At 42.6% G+C, this 20,128-nt stretch overlaps 1 protein-coding gene across 4 annotated transcripts; it reads right to left on the bottom strand.

Moving 5' to 3' along the window:
- Positions 1-878: 878 nt before the first annotated feature.
- Positions 879-19,134, bottom strand: arhgap32a (Rho GTPase activating protein 32a). 4 transcript variants are annotated; one of them, XM_079556884.1, is made up of 22 exons: positions 18,761-19,134; positions 13,951-14,064; positions 12,921-13,026; positions 11,372-11,463; positions 11,101-11,185; positions 8,796-8,882; positions 8,564-8,701; positions 8,393-8,485; positions 7,403-7,525; positions 7,252-7,329; positions 7,052-7,133; positions 6,781-6,969; positions 6,423-6,528; positions 6,090-6,234; positions 5,586-5,668; positions 5,090-5,197; positions 4,828-4,973; positions 4,515-4,731; positions 4,245-4,393; positions 4,093-4,167; positions 3,233-3,811; positions 879-3,072 (listed from the first exon to the last, which is right to left on the bottom strand). In XM_079556884.1, the coding sequence occupies exons 2-22, from the start codon at positions 14,037-14,039 to the stop codon at positions 1,007-1,009; spliced, it is 4,836 nt and encodes a 1,611-aa protein (XP_079413010.1). In that variant the 5' UTR covers positions 14,040-14,064; positions 18,761-19,134; the 3' UTR covers positions 879-1,006. The 4 variants fall into 4 exon arrangements, with proteins under 4 accessions (XP_079413010.1, XP_079413011.1, XP_079413013.1 ...); XM_079556885.1 differs by having other exon boundaries at positions 6,423-6,525; XM_079556887.1 differs by having other exon boundaries at positions 6,423-6,525; positions 6,820-6,969.
- Positions 19,135-20,128: the final 994 nt, after the last annotated feature.

Below are 20,128 nucleotides of genomic sequence, written 5' to 3'. Positions count from 1 at the left end.
AAGCCAGTTGTTTGTACAAATAAAAATATACTGCATCGACTTATATATATATATGTATATCTTCACCAAGACATTATACAGCTGTCCTCCAAAGTGCATGTGGAAGTCTCAAAGCAGACTGAAAAAACAAAATAAAAACAGTGTACAGTACATTGGGCACATGTTAGCTGTGTTATTATACAAATACTTGTCAAAGCATTCAAATTAATTATTTTCTTTACACATTCTTAAACATATTCAAAATAAACAAGTTGTTACAGAACGTCCATGTTGTTTAAAATATGCTCCCCCATGTGTATTATTGGCATGATGGATTTGTTCCCTTGTATAGCGTTCTTACATTGCACATTTTTGACACTTTCACAGATGCTGGCAACATTAAAGTCGTTAGCTGCGCCCCAAATAGGTTGTTTTCATCGGTACAATTTTAATATAAAACTTCACCAAGAAAGTCCACGAATGTTCAACCTTGACACACGTTTCGTGAGCAGTTGGCAGGGGTGTAGCATGAAATTCTGGACCGTAGGTAGAAATCATTTCGGTGGACGTTCTTTGTATGATTTTGAGCAATAGGTGAAACACTGCAGGATTTTTGACCACGTCCACAACCGTATTTGATTTATTTTATGGCTAAATATCCTGTCTATCAAAGATTATAGCAGTGCTTTTAATATGATGACTTTCTGTGCCGATAATTAAAAAAAAAAGAGAAAAAAAGGTCCCTTAAGCACATTTCTACTGAGAGAGGCTTTTTTGTTTTGTTTCATCCGGTTAGGCAAATGAATATCACTGATCTCATTAACCGTATGCCATGCCAACTTTTTTTTTGCCTGAGCTCTGTCAAAATTATGAAAACAACCTATTCAAACAGATATCCCATGGGTTGAATGAAAAAAAAAGAAAGAAAAAAAAAAACCTACAACAGTCTAGTGGTCTGGCAGGGGATAAAGTGCTCATGTCCTTTGGCCGCGACATGGGATAAAACTAAAAACGTCTCAAATTCGAATCAATCGTAGACTCCACCTTCTGATCTGAACGCGGCCTGGTAGAACGCCTCTCTGCCCAGCGCCTGGGAGAGGAGTCTGTGTCTATTCGGAGACATGCAGCTTTGACCCTGTGTAAACCCGGCCACAGCCTTGTTCGATCGCGCAGGTTTTGATCTGGGGGCGGCGTAATATCCCTCGGTAAAGTCGTGCTGTGCGGGCCTGACTTTATAGCTTTGTGTCCTCCTCCCGGATTGAGAGAAAGATCCCGGGTGCTCTGATTCTTGCGGGGATTTGACCTGGTAGCGATGGTGTCGGTTTTCCCTCGTGCTCTGCGATCTGCCGGGCCGTCGGAGGATTCCCGGTTTCAAAATGCCAGAGTAGCTGGTAGCTTTCGCCATCATGAGCGGATCCTGCTCGTAACCCTGTGCGTGGCTTTTGTGCTCCATGTTTCTGAGGTTAGGACAAGCCCTCTCTGGAAGGGATGGGACTTTATGGAGGTGTTGAGAAGAGCTCTCTTTAATATGGATTCGCCTGGTTTGCCCCGGCTCTAAACTCGGCCGATAACTGACTTGATGTTTGCCCACTTCTGGCTCGCTTTGCTGGGATAGGGGCGAAGTTGGGGAGGTGGCGGGGATGTTTTCTTTTCTATCGGCGCAAAGCAGGTAGGCATTTCCCGGGTCAGACTTGCTGCGGGTATGCATAATATCTCGATTTCTGGAGCCCGGGCTGTCATAGGGTGACTCTGTAATTTTGCACTTACCACTTCTATACGGTTGATACACTACCCTTTCATACAACTCTGCATCTCGAGCTTCGTAGACGACGGTGTCCCGCTCGATAAAAAGCTCTCTGTTGACTGGCTGAGCGTAGTAGTCGGACTGTCCACCTTCCCTCGTGGAATGTAGCGTATAGGACTGGCTGTGGCGAATACCACTAGGTTGGCAGGGCTCAGCATAGTATTGAGAGTTGTCTCCTTGATAACACTGGTATCGCTGGTCACTCTCCAATGGGGAGGGAGGGTGCCGCCCGAGTCTTGAATAGAATGCGTCTTGGTTTGAGGATCCCTCCACGTAGAACATAGTATCCGGAGGCATAATTTCAGCCTCGGCTAACTCATAGTGGCTAATCTGAGGTGCGTGGAAAGATCTAGCCCTCCTGATTGCGGGGTGCCCGAGCTCTCTAGTGTCCGGCCGTTGCTGCTGGCTGTTTGACCTATGAAAACCACTTACGACGTGCTCATCTTTATAGTGATGCCTGTTCTGGGGTGACAAAGGGTATCTGGAAGCTAAAGCGCTGTAGTGGCCCTCGGAGGACTGCCGATATATGCTTTTTTGTAAATGAATTGGCAAAGCGTCGGGCGGAGGGCAGCGGGGCATATGGCGTGTTTGAACAAGATAACCGTAGTCATCAGCGCTGTCCTCCTCAGTGCTGTAGCGGCAGTGCAGTGGGCGCGGGAGGACCTGCTCGATAGAAGTCGGCATAGAGGTTTCTGCGAGGACCGCTCGGAAGTTGAAGACGTTTATAGAGTCGGTGTTGACATAAACAGGGGAGGTCAAGGGGCTTTGTGTCGGACAGACAGGCTGCGTAGGCGTGGAGACTCCTACGCTCTGATAGGTTGGTTCTGTTGGCGTGTCTTCGAGCCGTATATCGTCCCTGCCTTCGTCCAGACTCCCTGATCCTAGTGGGCTGACGTTAGGTGTGAAATTGCTCGCGCTCTCCTGTCCGTCGCCCGTCTGTACCAACTCGGGGCGTAGGTGGGCGGGGAGGAAGTGGACAGGTTGGGGGTGACGTTGGCCCTTGGCCGGGCTGTGCCCTGATGATGGGTTGCCGCGGTGCTCCTGTAAGTACACTTTGAGATCCAGCATGGAGGGCCTGGCGGGTCTGTCCTGGCCTGTCCCGTGGTTGGGAGGGGCATCCTGTCTGGGGAGGAGCAGTGGGTGAGGAGGGGTGTAGGTGTTTCTCCTCGGGGGGTAGCCGCTGGCCCTCTGCGCGGATTCAGCCAGGGCCAAGGCCAGCTTGCGTGCGGCGCTCATCAGGGGAGGGTGAGGAGGGAGAACAGAGACTGTACTCACAAGTCTATCTGTTCCTGGGGAGGCATAAGACAAACAACGCTACAGTATGACAGGACAAACAAAGCTATGGTAAAGACATGATGGGACAAGACACAGAAGCTTTCATAAGAAACTAGATTAAGAAGTTGCTTTGGCTAACTGTGCACTACTATAGACATGTAGTTTGGTACTAACCTGGATCTGGGAGGTCCGACGCGTGGCTCACTGTGCTGATCGGGCTGCAGAGAGGATATGGAGGTCTGCGCTCTTTTCCATCTGTAGCGTCACACCTATCTTCCAGGGGTGATGGCGTACAGGGGGAAGGAGATGTCGAACTTCCAAAAGCTGTTGAAGCATTTTGAACATCGGCTTGAGTCTTAAACGACTTCTTCCTGAGTTTGGGAGATTTAGATACCTTCTTGGTGTCTACATCCAGACCTGGGCTGATGTCTGGTGATAGCTCGTCTAAGTTATTGTTGGGAGAAGAGATGGGCTCAGATTCACTTGAGCATCCTGCACTTTTTCTCCATTTGTATCCACTCTTGCTGCACTGAAAAGACATTGGGTCAAAGTCCAGAGAGGAGATGCCCACGGCTGGCGGACTCAGGTCGAGCTCGTCCTCTTGTGGGGACGGTATAGAGGCAGGCGTGTGCAGAGAGTGAGCGCGCACTTCTTCTCTACTTCTGGAGGAGTGCAGGTCATCTTTACTGACAGCAGCAGAAATAGCCTCGCTGGTGGACCGAGGTCTTAGGGGCCGGTAACTGTGCGGACCGACTGGAAGAAAAGAAAAACATCTGAGAGTCAAACTTTAAAAACTTTGTTGATAGTTCTTCATAGTAACCCACAATGCAACACACAAGAGAAGCTATAGCGTGCTAAAAAATAATATCTATGAACTATACATGAACGAGGAGACTGAATAACTTGTGGTTTGTCACTTTATAATTAAATTTGTAACATTCACTGCATACAGTAGAACAATATGTAATGTTTGTTGTCTTGTGGTTTGTTGAACTACTCTGCTGTATTGCTGAATTATGCTAAATATAATTTACCTTCAATATTATGCAAGGACGTGAGAGATTCTTCACTTTTGGTTGAACGCAGTGTACCAGTGTCACCTCTTCCACCTGTGTAATTTCAAAATAATGATCATTCTCAATCAGTAAGTAAAGACTTCCGTGACTGTATCCACATTGACAATAACCTGGCAGTGCAATGCTCTTCATCTCATTCGGCTCACTGGGATGGCGCTTTAGTTTCCGTTTGGACACAGAATGGGACTTGCCCAGGTGAAAGAAAGAAAGCCAGTTGCCGACGGGAGATTTCTTCGATTTGACGGGAGCTCGTTTGAGGCTGTCAGAAAAGAACAATGAACTTTTAACAGTTATATTGCTAGGTATATAAATGATGACATGAGAAGGGTGGAAATCAAAAGGATGTATGTAAAAAGTATTTGTTAGAACTAGATACATACTTTTCCATGGGCAGGTCTATGACAGTATGAAACTTCCCGAGAAGGGCTTCAGGTCCCTCTCCCACCTCGATGTAGTCTGTGCTGTGGGACAGGCATGGGGTGGTGGCTGGCGACCCCAGCTGTGCCTGAGTACGAGCCTGGGCCTCTTCTAAAGACAGTAACTTGGTGGATGGAGAACAGACCAGCAGGGATTTGGGCCTGGCCATAGAGTTGTTGCCTAGGCAAAAAACACATGTCATAAAGATTTGTTTCACCTCTTCAAAGTATGTGGTTTATCAAAGAAATCAGTATGGATTGCAAAAAAGTGACTAACCATTGTTTTCCCGGATGATGGCATTGATTTTCTGGCTGAACAGAGCCTCGGTATTGTTGAGAATGAACTCCACTACCACAGACTGAATCCGTACTTCCATAAAAGCGGCCGTGCCACTAAAACATGCCGATTCGATTTGTCTAGACCTGAAACACAATGCAAAAGTTTATCATGTTGCTGAGACGTGACCCAGTTTTCAACAATGAAATCAAACAGCGCAACAAAAGACGTGGATTTCAGTGATAAAAGTGTCAAAAGTCACCTGAGAAGGTTCGGAGCCCAGACAATAGCCAGGTTCTTTGTGTGCATGTTGGTGACAGTGCTAAATGTGGCCAGCCGAGTTAAGTGTTTCATGAGGAATTCTAGAGTCCTGTAACAAAAGACATGGAGTAAAGCAGTGGCTCTCAAACCTTTCACACCAAGTAAGTACCATCTTATTAAATACAAATCAAATCAGGCCTAAACCGGGTCTAAAATTGGACTAAATTATGTCTAATTCCGTCTTTGTCAGCATGAGAGTGTGCGTGTGTGTGTAATGCTGCGTCCACACCAAACTTTGAGCATGGAATTAAAATGAATAAAGTGTAAAATTATAGATGATCCTGAAGATTTCCTGAAAAAGTCAAAGCACCACCAGAGGTACATGTATCACAGTATGAGAACTACTGCAATAAAGCAAAGGGGACACTATTCTATTTACTCACTGATAAATGAACACAAGAAAACCACTAGAGGGCGACTATTTTCTATAGACAAACCTATAGTGAGGCGGGGGCAGCTGCTGGATGACATTGTAGATCTTGACCAGCCGTTCCTCATCAGTCGCTGCAGAAACAGCCTCCTGAGAACACACAGCACAGTTTTATGTGGTGCCACTGTTCTAGCCTTATTGGTTTTAGCATGAACATCCCCTGCTGTTCCCAGAAGCCTGAAGTAATCCAGTGACCCCATTTAAAATCTGTTTGTTTATTTGGTCGAGACAGTGCATGTTAATGAACACACTTGAGACTCCTGCATGTAAACACGCCTTGTGGATTGTAGCCATGGGCTAATTTCCATCCATTGTCCCCCACTTGCTCTCTAAAACACACTCTCATTCATCCTGGCCTATTGTACATGTTTTTAGTGGTCGTGGAAACTGGAGGAAACCCACGCAAGCACAGGGAGAATATGCCAACTCCACACAGAAACTCTCCATCTGGCTGGGGCTTGAACCCGGGATCTTCTCACGCCTTGTGCCGCCATGTTGGTTTGATACTTACAGCAAATCGATCGTAGAGCTGGTAGGTGAGCAGCGGGTTGGGCAGCTCTCTGAAGTAAAGCTTACACAGGGAGCCCACAGAGTGGATGTCCTGCCTGAAGTTCTCCCTGGTCAGGTCTGGGACCTGCTCCGAGTCAAACTCATGCCTACACATAAAGACAGAGAGAGAGTAAACCTTACATCTTGGGTTGACACAATTAAAAATAAATAAATAAATACAGCTTTTGTTTGAATATGTGAAATATTGCACATATTGTGCATCCCTTATACACAGCCAAATGATAAGATAAAGTAAGAACTTGTTATTGTTATTACATCAAGACAAGATACAAACCTGAGTTTCTGGATATTGGAGGAGATCCCAGAAAGCCTGTATATTCCATCAACAACACCGTGCTTCTCTATGAATTCAGAGCAGCTCTGGACGACCTGTGGGACTGCTGGTCACAGAATAGGTAGGTTAGTAAAGTCTAAGAATCACGGTGACCTAATAATGAAAACAAAATAACAAAAGAGGATAGAAGTTTACAAGAAAAAGCCTGAGTCTTGTATCTTCTAAATGTCTAAAAGTGATTTGGATTTTCAGTGTAAACTGAACAAAGTGAAGCTGCTCAAGCATTAAAGCACACGTCGAGAAATGTTAGTCCCTCTAAACCACAGCTACAAGACACAAAGACAAAACCAAAACTGACCGCAGCAATCACCACCGCACTTGTAATGAATGTTCGCACCGTCATGTCCTGAGTTGTGGAGATGCTCCCCCAGGTCACAGCCGAACACTCTCTCTCTGAGGATGCCTCGCTGCCGGAGCTTCTGTGGCGGAGGTCTGGACTTCATGAAAGACCTCAGGAATGTCACTAATTTGCCATGCTTCTTGCACACTTGTGTCACAATAAAAAAGAAAAAATGAATCCAATGAACATACAAAAAACATGTATGTTAGTATTGATGACGTCTATGTACCTGGCTTTGGCATTGAGCTCTGAACACTGGGGGGTATTTTGTCATTTATTAGCTCAACACAGTCACAGGGGAAGAAGCCAACCTGCAAAACAGCGTCAGTGGCTTTATGGTTAGAGCATTTGCCCATATACAAAAAATTACTTGCTTTTTTGCTGCTTGGATTGCTTGTATCAAGGAATCACTGCCCAGTGCCCATTTACCTGAAATCCATGCTTGCCCCTCCACCAGCCAGTGTCTTCTTTAGGAGGCATGTCAATCACAGAAACAATATCCCCAACCTACGATAACAATAAGACTTTTAAAACTGGCATGAGCACGGCAGAGGCAAGGAAAATAAACTCCACTTCTTACCTCAAAAGTTAATTCATCCGTGGCCTGAGCAGTGTAGCGTTTGGTCACATGGGCAGCAGCGATGGCAGGAACGTTGATTGAAGCTTCCTCTGAAACCAGCAGGTGATTTCCCTTGTTGTCGATCTGATGAATGCAATTAAGGATTTTATATATATTTTCTTTGAACCAACAGACTTGATTAGAAAAGGAGAGTGTTGCCTGAAAGAGGGTGACGATTCAAGAGAAAAATTCAGCAAATTGTGAGAACCTGGAGACGACCTCACAATGGAGAGGTACACATGCACCCATATGCACTTTTATTTTTCCCAAAAGTTCACCTCTTAACCCCCGCTTTAACCAAGTGCATTTGCTCCAGTTCAGCTTTCCCCAAATCTAAAAGGTTACAGCATACAGTATTGGCCAGTGTGTACGCCTCACTTGAAAGTTAAGACCTACAAAACTCGTTTAAACTGATATTTTTCCTTGCATTTTTGTTGCATTGCCACTTTTTTGTGAAATTTTTGTCATCACATTTTTGTCACTTTCTCTTCACATTTTTGTGAATTTTTTGTCAATTCTTCGTATTTCCCCCCCCCCTTTTTCGTCAATTATTTTTTTTCACTTTTGCTAATTTTTTGCCACTTTTTCGTCAAATTTCCCCCCCTTTTTCGTCACTTTTAAGTAACTTTTTCGCTACATTTTTGTCACTTTTTCATCACCTTTTTTGCATTTTTATCACTTTTTTGCTGTGTTTTCATCCTTGTTTTTATCTTAATTTTATCGCTATTATGTTTTCAAGAAGCTTTTAGATTTGGGTAAAGCCAAACTGGAGAAAATGTGCTGCATTTACAAGAACGTCTATACAGTCCCACTTAAAGACACGCTGGGATGTGACCAAGCATGACATTAAATTCTATACATGACAGTTGTAAGTCACAAGCCCCGCCCAGTATTAACGGTCATTTAATTGTTGATTTTCTAAACACTCAAAATGCTAAATAATAATCTTACCTCCATCCAAGTTAGCACCGGGCCACAGTTTATCTTGTTGTCTGCGATGGCTGAGAAGCGGGAAAGGTATGTGGCCAGCATCTTTGTTATGACCTACAGAAAACAGTGAACAATATGTGTCTTTTAATGTCTCGAGTCCACACTGTAATTGAAAAGGGAAGATGTCAGTACCTCTACAGTGTCCCTGTATGGGTCAAATTTGGGCAGCTCAGTGAGTTGGGAGAAGCGGCGATCGAAGATGCACAGATGAAGGTGTTTATCCAGAACCCGGAAATCTTCATAAGTCCTCTTCACCAACCAGTTTTTCCCCTGAAACAAAGTCAAAGAGATGAGCCAACAATGATTATTACCAGCTGTTAAGTTGTGCAGTGAATGAGTATCAGAATTTGTTTTTATAAATTACCTGGCAGGTTATTTGAACAAGGTAGACAAGCTCTTTCAAGTCCAGATTTGCCTTTGGCCCCTCATTCTGATCATCTTTTAGGAACAACTAAAAATAAGGCAGAAACAAATAACCACTTTGACATCAATTATTTGATTCCATTGGCCATGTCCTCAACTCATCTGAATTCCTTCAGAAATATGTATTATAAATAAGCACTGTTGCGGTAAACTGAGAGGTGAAAGAGATTTAGCAGTCTGTCTGTCAGCCTCTTGTTTTCACTGACACACTGCATGTTTCCAAAAATACAGTACTGAGCCGTACAGGAGTTTGGGAATTCATTGATCGACATGAAACTTCAAAAGGCCTGAAGCCGAGGGAAGTTCTGGTTATTTATAACTTGCAGCAGCTCCTCCAGATCCAATATTGTAACACACAGCGACCTAGTTACGGTACAGCAGCAGCAAACAGCTGTCAAAATGTGAGGCAAAATGATCTTAATAACTTATGATGTGATATGTGGACGATAAAACGTGTATATTCATGTCTGCGCAATAAAATAATGAGTAAATGGTGACAGAAAATGCCACTGATCTCAAAATGATTCAAGAAATATCTTTTCCCACTTATTGCCATTTGAGGCTTCTTTTGAGGGACACAACAATGACCTCTTACAGACAGAAACTCTGAAGGACATCTGAGAAGTGCAAACCAACCCGCATTTTACACAGGGAGGAGGGACAACTCAAGAATCACCCCCACCACCACAACCGAAATGCATAGGAAGAAATTAAGAAATGCTACTCTTCCATCATGCATTGTAGTTTCACTTATAACGCCGATAAGATTCCAAATAACTACCAAACATGCAAGCCACCTACCCAACTCCTGCAACAACTACAGCATCCCGAACCTCCACGTGCATCCTCCTACACGCTTGTCTACCCTCGTGCTAAGCTGCAGCCGGGGGGGGCAGCTCAATAATGTTCTCCGACCAGACAAATGACGGCCCAGGGTTCGGCGACTTTAAATGCGGCTCCTCGCTCTCCTATCCCCTTAACGTCGCCGTCTTATGTAAAACGATCATTCACAGTGCCCTGGCTCTCTGTGCTTGCTCTAGTCTATTCACAGCAATGGGGGGGAAAGAAAGAGGATGCAACTGAGTCTTCCCCCCATCCCATCCGTGATTCGATCCCCCCCGTGCTCATTATGCAACCCCCCTCTTTTCTGTCTGAGCTAGTCTCTGCTCTCTGTCTCTTGTGATGAAGCGGCTTGGCGGGTACATGGTCAATGCCTGTATATGTAGACATACGACCTCATTACACAATAGGTAAATCGTAGGTGACTTATAAATCGCCAGGGCTTATTTAGCAATTTAAAGGTAATTTTTGAGATGAATGGATCGAATCGAAAGTGGCCAAGACAGTAGAAAGTGCCAAAGTGCATTATCTATGGACAGAATTCAGCCAAAAGCTTTGAGACGATTCCCTTCAGACTAAATGAAGACACTCAAATAAATACAAGTACAGGGCTTATTTGTGAGGACACTAGAGACCGTGTCCGCTCACTCACTCAGTCACGATGGCCTTGTCTCTGAGCAATACCCCAAGGTCACTCGAACTGGCAAGTCGGAGCAGCCCAACTTCCTCTGGCCGTGCAGATAAAGCCATCACGCAGTCATGGCAACCGCAGCGGGACACTTTGGCCAAACTGAACTGTGGCACCCTGGGATCGAGGATTGGGATTGGCTGCAGCGAATCGTATTATTGGAGCGTGGAGGGATATGCTTTGGGCCGGTGTTTTTGTTTTGCTCATGCAGTCTTTTGTCTTCTGCTGCCACTGAGGGTTCTGGGGGGGAGGCTACTGCACTCTGCTGGCAGGTACACTGAACTGCACGTATAAACCTTTACAAAATGTGAACCTTCTTAAAGTGGAATTTTGAGATGTATTATAACTATGTGAAAGCCTACAGGGCAAGAACACTTTTTCCTCCAAGATAATGCATAATAATCCAGAAAGCTCCAGCAATATCAGTATTAGTAGCGGAAATGGCTTTAACTGTGGTAGCATGGTCACTTTGCTGTATAAGGTAAAGCAAAAAATGTTTCCTATTTCTTTTCCTGTATTTTAACGAAAAATCCTGAGAGGCAAATGCAGAATTATATGAAATGTTTAACACTATTTCTAGATCAGTGGTTGCTGACTTGTGAATTTCCTTTTACTTGAATGGAAAAAAAAAAAATGTTTTGGACTGGGGCCTGACTCCGGTATTAGAGCGGGGGCATCAAGTGCAAAGAGGCTCTAGGTCATTTGAACACTGAATCACCTGAACGCTCCCAAAGTCAACCGTTTCATAGTGGAAATGGGCGCACTCTTCCAGCCTCGGGAAGTGTCCTTTGGTGAATGTCAGCCTGCACAACAAAGCACAAACATCACACGTGAAGACACATCAAGTCTCAATGGGAATCTATGAAAGAAAAGGAGAAATCTCATTGGTCCTAAGAGGTACTCTACACAGGCCTCCATTACACTGGCCTGGATAAGAGTCCTGGTTTACAGCTCGTAATAGCAGCAGAACTGTCTGAGGGAGCACCTACTTCTTCATGTTCTTGACTTTCATGCTGGCGGTGCTGACGCAGGAGCGCAGCAGAGGCTCCGCTGGGTGCTCTATGATGTCATCAGTGGGCGTCTGTACAACCATAAATGGGCAAAGAGGAAAATAGAGTAAATGTTTAAAATAATTAGAAACCAGACATACCTTTGAAATATAAAAAAGCCCATTCAAATGCGGAAAAGACCTCAGTTCTGTTATTAGTCTTTGTCTTTTTGCAGATTTTACTAATAGTTTGTTCCAGATAATCACACACCAGCTCTGACTCACAGTATTTAGTTTTGACAAATATTGACCTTCCATTATCTACAGTATTTACAGTCATTCCAAATTTAGTACCATCGAATCTGTTCAAGATCATTCACATTACTTTACCGCCAACTTTAACTCCCATACTTCTTTCATGTCTATGTTTATTAAATGCTGTGATAGCTCTTGACTCTTTTATTTAATTTCGAAGTGAATTCTACAAATTCATTCCCGACTGTGACAGTTAACGAGCAAGACGTTTCTGTTGGCTTCATACAAATCCTGAAGAACATTATAATCAACTATATCACAACATTTTAATGACTTACACTTCATAAATAATGGGTTTGATGGATCTCTACATTTATTGTTATTGATCATTTTCAACATCTACACAGTAAGTTAAATATTGTGTAATCATTGTGTTGTATAAAGTAAGTAATTATTCCTATACGATTTCCAACTAATGTCCTCATCACAGTAGTGTCTCTTTACCTTTGAATATCCGGGTATTAGTATTCAGTGATGGATATCGGTAAATCACGTACAGATGAATTTGAGGGATTTTTGGGGAATAATGAAAACGTAAGTCATAATTTTGGATAAGTAATCATCTAACTTCATAACACTTCATCCCAGTTATATCCTGTTGTACAGCCATTGTCCAAGACATCGCGGACCCCTTATCGATCTGAAAATCTCTCTGGGCCCCCCAATAATAATACAGTGACTCTATTCAAAGGAGTTTGTCATTACTTACAACTAAATACATTACATTAAAAAACAACATCTATCAATGACTATAGGTTAAATACTGGTTTCAAGTACTAAAAGGTAATAAATAAATGTACATTTCCTTTCAAAATGTATATTTTTCAATGTATTTGCTCTGGTGGCAAGCTTTAGGGGCCCCCCAGTAGTGCCTCCGAACCCCACATTGGGAACCACTGCTGCTCTATGACTGAATCTGCGCTCTGTGCTGTTCATTGTTGTAAAATACTTTTTTCCAATTTATGTATTAACTTTAGAAATATTACCCATCTTTAAAGCCTCCTGAATATAGCGGTCTGTGATGCATGTTTTATATAACTGTTAGCTCCTGTAACATTACTGTGAAGATTACTATGACCAAATGCACACAGAGCATGACATATACTGTAATGCCAAGTGACCAATAGCCTTTGACGAGATCAAAATGAATAATCTAAGATTCTAATGATAACTCTGAATGCCCTGTATGTCTGTGTTGTGAGTGAGAGATGAGTCAGACTGGTGTGGGCATGTACCAGGGCACTGGGTGTCTCTTGTGCTTGTTTCTCCTCCGAAGGATTACTGTTGGCAGCTTGAGATAAGTCTTCAGACTTGTCCAGGTCTGAACAGGGCGCCACATCTCTGCAAAAATAAAAACAGTGGATTAAAATATAAAATAACATTGCTACTAAAAGCAGGGTTTTGAAGGCGCAAGTCATTCATCTTAGCATATAGTGTTGTATTTTTGGAGTACACCAGAGGGAGCAGTTGAGGAAATAAATAAGGAATTCAAGTAATAGTTAAAACACAGAATAGAGACTTTTCAAAAATGGTATGAGAATAAATGCACTTATAATGCCTTATTAGAGGTTTTATTTATGGCTGCAGCACTGGTGTAAAGTAAGCCAACGACTTTTGTAGTTTTTCAAAAGCCACCCTTGTCTATTCAAAGTCATAAAGGCTCTCCACCCACAAGGGAATGCTTTAGAAATCCTCTACTTGAAAAGTGACTGGGTGAGGTCCATTGAACTCAATTTTAATGAAGAACAAAGAGAAGACAGACAGAGACAGGCCGATGGCTTATCACAGTGACTAGGCCGGATCAGATGGAGACAATCAAATACAGTGTCAACTAAAGCTCACAAATACACCATCATTCCTAAGACCCATTTCATTTGTACAATGAAGTGGTTTGTGTTCACACATTTAAAGTGTGAAGGTCCGATGTTGGCAAAATCTCTGACATAATGTAGAAAATGGTTTACGTATGTAATAAAAACATTTTAAGATGTTAAAATTTTAAAAGATTACATGAACAAAAATAATATGCTTAACATTTTGTAAAGAATTTGGTTCAGAGAACAATCATCCATAATCATAATAATTGCAGATGACATGTGGGATGTTAAGAAATGCTACCATGAATTTCTCCATTTCAATCCCAAGGCGCTTTATTACGTTAAGACATTACATGACCACAATCCTGAGTTGACATAATACTGTTTATTTCTTCATATACATTCAGATGACACAAGCAGAGAGTAGAAAAGGTGAATAGTAACTCACCCCTGGAGGACGTCACCACTTCCTGCTTCTTCCTGATCTTCTGAGGCAGCATTCTCGATCACCGCGGCAACCACGCATCCAGCCTCCATGATGGCGGCTTATGGAAACAGCCGGCTGAGGAGGATACGGCAGAGGGAGGGGCGGAGATGGGTGGGTGTGTAAAAACACGAGAGCACAGAGACATGGAGACGACGGACATTCAGTGACTGGAGGCTGCAGTGATTCTCAAGGCTGCGATTACGCACAGATGCCCTCGACGCTAATCTGCAGTGACATCATGAGACAGAGCCGGACGCTGCTTCGACCGATAATGCATGTGTGGCTTTGAACACACTATAACGGTATTTTGCTTAAGCAACCATTACAATGACATTAATATTTATAACCGATTCTATGCTTTTAAGCCCCTTAAATAATTTATAACGTGAAACAATCGATGCCACAAGCATTCAAGATTTAAGAGTCCATTTTCTGCTTCATATGCTATGTAAACAAACATACATAATACCCTGATGTGACCGAATACAAATGCAATAGATTCTACTTCAAGTAAACTTGCTTGTCGTTTGTACAGTGCTTATTGTCAACCTAATTATAACATGTGTAATACCACCAATACTGTACACCAATACTGACAGCACGGAGGCACAGTGCTTGGGGCCCTTGCCTCAAAACAAAAAGGTCCAGAGTACAATTCCCGGAGCAAGGGAGAGGCCTGTCTGTGTGGAGTTTGCATGCGCTCCCCGTGTCTGGTGTCTGAGTGGGTTTCCACAAGCCGCTCTAGTTTCACTCAAACATGCACAGAACGACTGGGCAATATGATGATAATGGTCGAATTGTTTTCTGATCCCTGTGACGACCTGCTATTTTGGAGACATTGTCATATTGTTAAATACAGCTTTATGCTGAAACAGACAACCACCTCCTCTTATAGATCCGCCTCTGTCATGCACTGAGTGAGCTACACACCGATTTAACCAATCACAGTAAGGCATGAATTTTCAGAAGAAGCAGACAGCTTTAGTTACCTCTTAAAGGCAATATAAAGCAACTACGTGCAAATGAATGAATGAATGAATGAATGAATGAATGAATGAATGAATGAATGAATGATTTAGAAATCATGACATACATTTGTTGGCATATTGCCCACCCTTAATGCACAGTAAGTTAAAACCTTCAGCTTGGTACCCCTGACCATGAACCTGGTCCAAGATCTTGAGATGGTCCCCGGGCGCAGCACTGCAGTCGCTTACAGCGCCTGACAGGCTGTCCCGAGGCACTGCTGAAAGAATGGGCCAAATAGACAACTTTCCCTATGCGCACAGCAAAAGTCTACGAACACAAAACACAATATTTTGTCTTTGCAAGATTAGGAAATGTGTTTCCGCATTCAGGGACAAGGCACATGTCAAAACGCACTATGACTGACCTTGCTGACTAATCCAAATGTGTGTGAAAGATTTCTTGTTTGGGAACATATTGTGCTGCAGGGAGGGCTGACTGGTTTTGTAATTTGAAACTGTCAGGCTTTATTTGTGATGATACAGAACATGATAAATCACACAATCCTGTTTTACCTTTGTGTCTACATGTGTCTGCTCATTTTTAAAAGAGGGTACTCTGACCAAATGTTAATGCATTGAAAGAAATACTGAACATCTATGAAAGTTTTCAAATTAGAAGATTACCGACAACACTTAAAAAGAGAAACCGAGCACTTAAATAATTTCCACACAACATAATAAAATCACTCAGCAGTACCTTGCGCTATAAAAAGATTCTCACGTGACAACAATAAAAAGCTTTTTAGAGCATTGTATGCGTCACACTGAAGAGAAACCAGACACGCCTTCTAGTCTTTAGTACAATTACAACAAATTGAACTTATACTGTAGATTTTGGGATTACCTTGCAGTATAAAGAACACTTTATTTTACACCACCCTTGATACATTGTACTTACCATATTTAATACATTATAATGTGCTATGGAACATTGTGTAACAACTGGAACCTATGGGTTGCATACACAGTGGAATAATATGTATTTGTAGTTTGGAGGTACATAATGTAATAAGACATAAGAGCCTCACTCTAACCCTAACCATAAGGGTCTTGTGTCTTATCACATTATGTACCTGCAAAGTACTAGTACACATTATTCCATTGTGTATATACTGTGAAGGTTATTACACATGGTTACATTACATTGTACTAAATCTGTTAGGCACAATGTATCAAGGTTAGTGTAAATTAAAGTGTGACCAAAGACTCTCACATGAAAACTATAAAAAGCTTTTTGTGCATTGTATGAAAAAAAAATGGGGAAACAGACACACCTTGCTATCTTTACCACAATTGCAACAATCTGTCTTTAAACTACAAATATGAAATCAAACACATAACATTGCTAAAACATAGTTTATGAACCACCAAAGCTGATATAACAAAGCTTTCCTGCAAAATGATGACCTACATGATGTTTCAAAGAAAAATAGGGCAACTACACAATCTCAGCTACTCTGTCCAAAATATCTTTACAGCAAGTCTGCAGATATAAAAAAAAAAATGGCATAGAGTGTCCTGTGTGCATTTAAGACAACAATCAAAAACAAAATCCTAGCTCTCCCTCATTGTGAAAGGAAGGACCCAATAAGGACAAGAACAGTAGCCATGTTACATCTTAGCTATCTCAGAGGCATGACTCATTTTACAAAAGAGTAAATATGGGCAAATTGTTTAATTTGAATCGGTCTATCGAGTCTGTGTTCATGAACCATGATCAAAAAGCTACATACTAAAATGATAAAATAATAAAAAGGGGTGATTTATTACTTGCTCTTATATTTGGCATTTATTTAACCAGGAAAGTCTCACTGAGAAAGAATTTCTTTTTCAGGTCCTGGCTCCAGAGGGGATCCTATTGTGCATTAAGGATCCTTCCTTTATTGTCTTTATACAACTGCACAATGAAATTTGTCCTCTGCATTTAATCCATCCTTGACTGCTGTGTGCAGTTCCCATCTCCAGATGTTGAGCTGGGCAATTGGCCAAAATCACCTGGCTGGAGGATTCACCTATAGTGCATATTTGTGGCAAATGAGGGAAACCGGAGTGCCCAGAAGAAACCCATCCAGACACGAAGAGAGAAATATGCAAACTCCACACAGAAAGGACCACAAGTCCGGGAATCAAACCCTGGACCTTATTGCTGTGAGGCAAGAGCGCTAACCGCTCAGCACATATTTTTAGCGGTGGGGGAAACCGGAGCACCCGTGAGAACATGAAAACTACACACAGAAAGGCCCAGCCCAGGAATCAAACCCGGGGCCTTCTTGCTGTGAGGCATGAGTGCTCAGTGTGCCACCGTGCCATCCTGATAACAACAGGAATAGCACCTGCACCCCCTCCCCCATCTCTACTAATATTTATAGCTTTGATTTCACCTGAAACCCAGCAAGTGTGCAATATACAGCAGGAGTCCAATTATAATTCAAAGTCCGTACCCAATTAGGAATGAAGTTGCACAGATTACATACACTGTGCTCCATACAACAGATACTGTCATGGGAGATAAGTGTTACATAATGGGTAAGTCTGCTGTAACTCGCCACTGCTCTGTACAGAAACAAATATATTTAACATGCGATCACAAAAATGCATGCATAATAAACTAAGAAATTCCCTGGCGATACGATGACATGCTAAATGTTAACATCTAAAGCTAGTTTCATGCTCCCCCTCTCGGTTTAGGAATGCAGTCTGCCCACGGAGCAAACATGGGAGGAGAGAGGCCTGCGGTTGCCATGGTAACCTCTATGGTCCATCATGTCTGGATACTCCTCTGTAGACCAGGGATGAAACAGCACACTGAGACACAGCCTACAATGAACTTTTGACTTGTGTCATCCAATTGTGTTGCACGTGCATGTGTACTCAATTACTGTGACATTACTAGCAGCTTCTGTATTTGTTATGAGAGGAGGAGCAGTTGGGGTCATATGATCCGTTAATCTTCTTGAAATCTACCAGAGTGAGATTAACTTTATTTCATCTCACATCGGGGTTGGCGACACAGCTCAATCGAGCCGGCGGACAGCAGGACAGTGATTACGTCAAGAAAGACCAAATATTTAATCAACAAATCCTGTGGTACATCACCAGCTTTGCATATCAGTAAGATGGTGCAAAGAAATGCATTTATATCATAAAAAAAAACTCCTCTAGTACTTTAAACAGCAAATAATATTGGGTACATAAGGTCTGAAGTGAAAAGTTCTCTGAGAAGCTTAGAAGTGTTGGGATTTCTTTCAATAATAAAGAAATAATAGGCATAAAATAAATAGTCTGCTGTGTAGGAAGTTGCTATATTGATGTCCATATTAGGACTGCACGATAACAAAACAACTCATGCTGTCAAACAGCCCATAAGTTATGTAATTTACCACCTATGTTTTTATTGGTTATGATGACTGACAGATAAGACAGTCGGTGACTGTGACTATAACGAAGGCTACTTAAAATATTGCATTACTATTCCCTGCGGTCCCCGGGTGGTCAGGCGAACTTCAGACCATACCGTTGCACAGGAAGTCAGGTAGGGAAAGTTGCTCCTCTCCCTGTACTCTGACCTGTTGGGCCACATATGTGGACAACGTCTCATCCAGCTGATTGGCTGGATCACTAGAAACTACAACACGCCAAAATCATGTGTTAAATGGGCCAGGGGCGCGCCAAACCGGTACGCTCCCGAGGACACAATCTAGCACAGTAGTAGCACCAACGTGCCCAAAACCTTAAACGCTTACCTGTGGTCGTGCACGTTGCTGCAGACTGCCGCCTTCCCCTTCTCTTTACACCGCTTCTTCTTGTCGACGAAGACACATTTTCTGAGCATCGCCGTAGACTCGCGCTCACAGCCCGGACACCAAGCCGACCAGAGCCGCCTACATGAAGGAAAGGATGCTGCAGTTTTTTTCACCACGGGTTTAGTCTTCGCTGCGACATTTCTGATAATCTGTGTGGGCTGTTTCACTGCTGTCTACCGCTGAGAGAAACTGCACACTCGGCCACGGGGGCGCGCACAAGTCATTCTCGTGGTCGCGCATGGGTTATTTTAGCCGTAGGGGTTGTCAGACCTTTCAGCATCACACACTGGTGAATTAGATAGTAGTAGAATGTATGCAAAAGGGGTTTTGTGAATTTAAAAGCCCTGGAGCGCGATGTGGTAACTGTGAGTGGGGTTAGGTAATGCGCCGCGCGTTATATAATCAGTGGAGGTGTATGGCAGTGGGCACAGCTCACTGTACATCACCCAGCCAGTCTTTATTCTAGTTTATTTACTTTTTACACAGCTTGATATCTTTGCCATTACCACATTGGGTTATTATTTATCAAGTATACACAAATATTTTGGCCATCGCTGAATGACAACACATCTGCTACACATGTCACTGTAATAAATGGCATCAATATAGTTTCATGGTTAAGGCATTGTCAAATAAACAATCTCTACCAAATATAATAATTTAGTAGTTGATAAAGAAAAATAATATGAAAACAATAACTGACTTTGACAGTAGAAGAGAAAGCTATTACTGTGGACTTGTATATTATATCTATGCTGTGGACTAACTCTTTCCTGTCATCTCCCCAGGCATATGATAATGGCTGCTTTGTTTATTTCCCAGAATGCACAGCAGAATTTGAACTAGAGCTCAAAGGTCATGTCCTCATACACTTTAAAACAGGTATTCTCGTTTCTGACTGAAGTTTGTGCACACACACTCATCATTCTTCCTTGTCTTTTTAAGGATGTCGACGTGAAACAGTGGTTAATTATTAAACATCTACTTATTGTTAGAAGTAGAATTAAATAAATGGCCTATGGCAGGGGTTCCACCTATGGTACCGCCACATAAACCACTTCATCATACAGTACATCCCAAGTACCACCACACCAGGGCCTTGATTGTGGTCAAATCAATCACCAGTGTTGTAACTGAATACTTGTATTCAGAATACGTACTTAGAATACTCTTTTTGAGTAACTGTATTCTGGTAAAGCTACTCTTTCACTTGAGGGTAGAATGCAGTTACTTCAAAGGAATACCTCGCAGTACTCAGTCATTAAATTTCTGTTTAATATTCATAACAACAGGAAGGAAATGTTTAGC

Source organism: Gobius niger (genome assembly GCF_951799975.1).
Source record: "Gobius niger genome assembly, chromosome: 1".
In the NCBI taxonomy this organism is placed as follows: Eukaryota; Metazoa; Chordata; class Actinopteri; order Gobiiformes; family Gobiidae; genus Gobius; species Gobius niger.
This window is presented reverse-complemented; position numbering and strand designations above follow the sequence as displayed.

Excerpts from the sequence above, each read along its gene's own strand:
- arhgap32a (XM_079556884.1), bottom strand. The coding sequence starts at position 14,039 with ATGGAGGCTGGATGCGTGGTTGCCGCGGTGATCGAGAATGCTGCCTCA. Across the intron at positions 4,168-4,244 it reads GAAGAGCATTGCACTGCCAG|GTGGAAGAGGTGACACTGGT; the intron begins GTTATTGTCAAT and ends GAAATTACACAG. Across the intron at positions 3,812-4,092 it reads GTCCTTGCATAATATTGAAG|TCGGTCCGCACAGTTACCGG; the intron begins GTAAATTATATT and ends CTTTTCTTCCAG.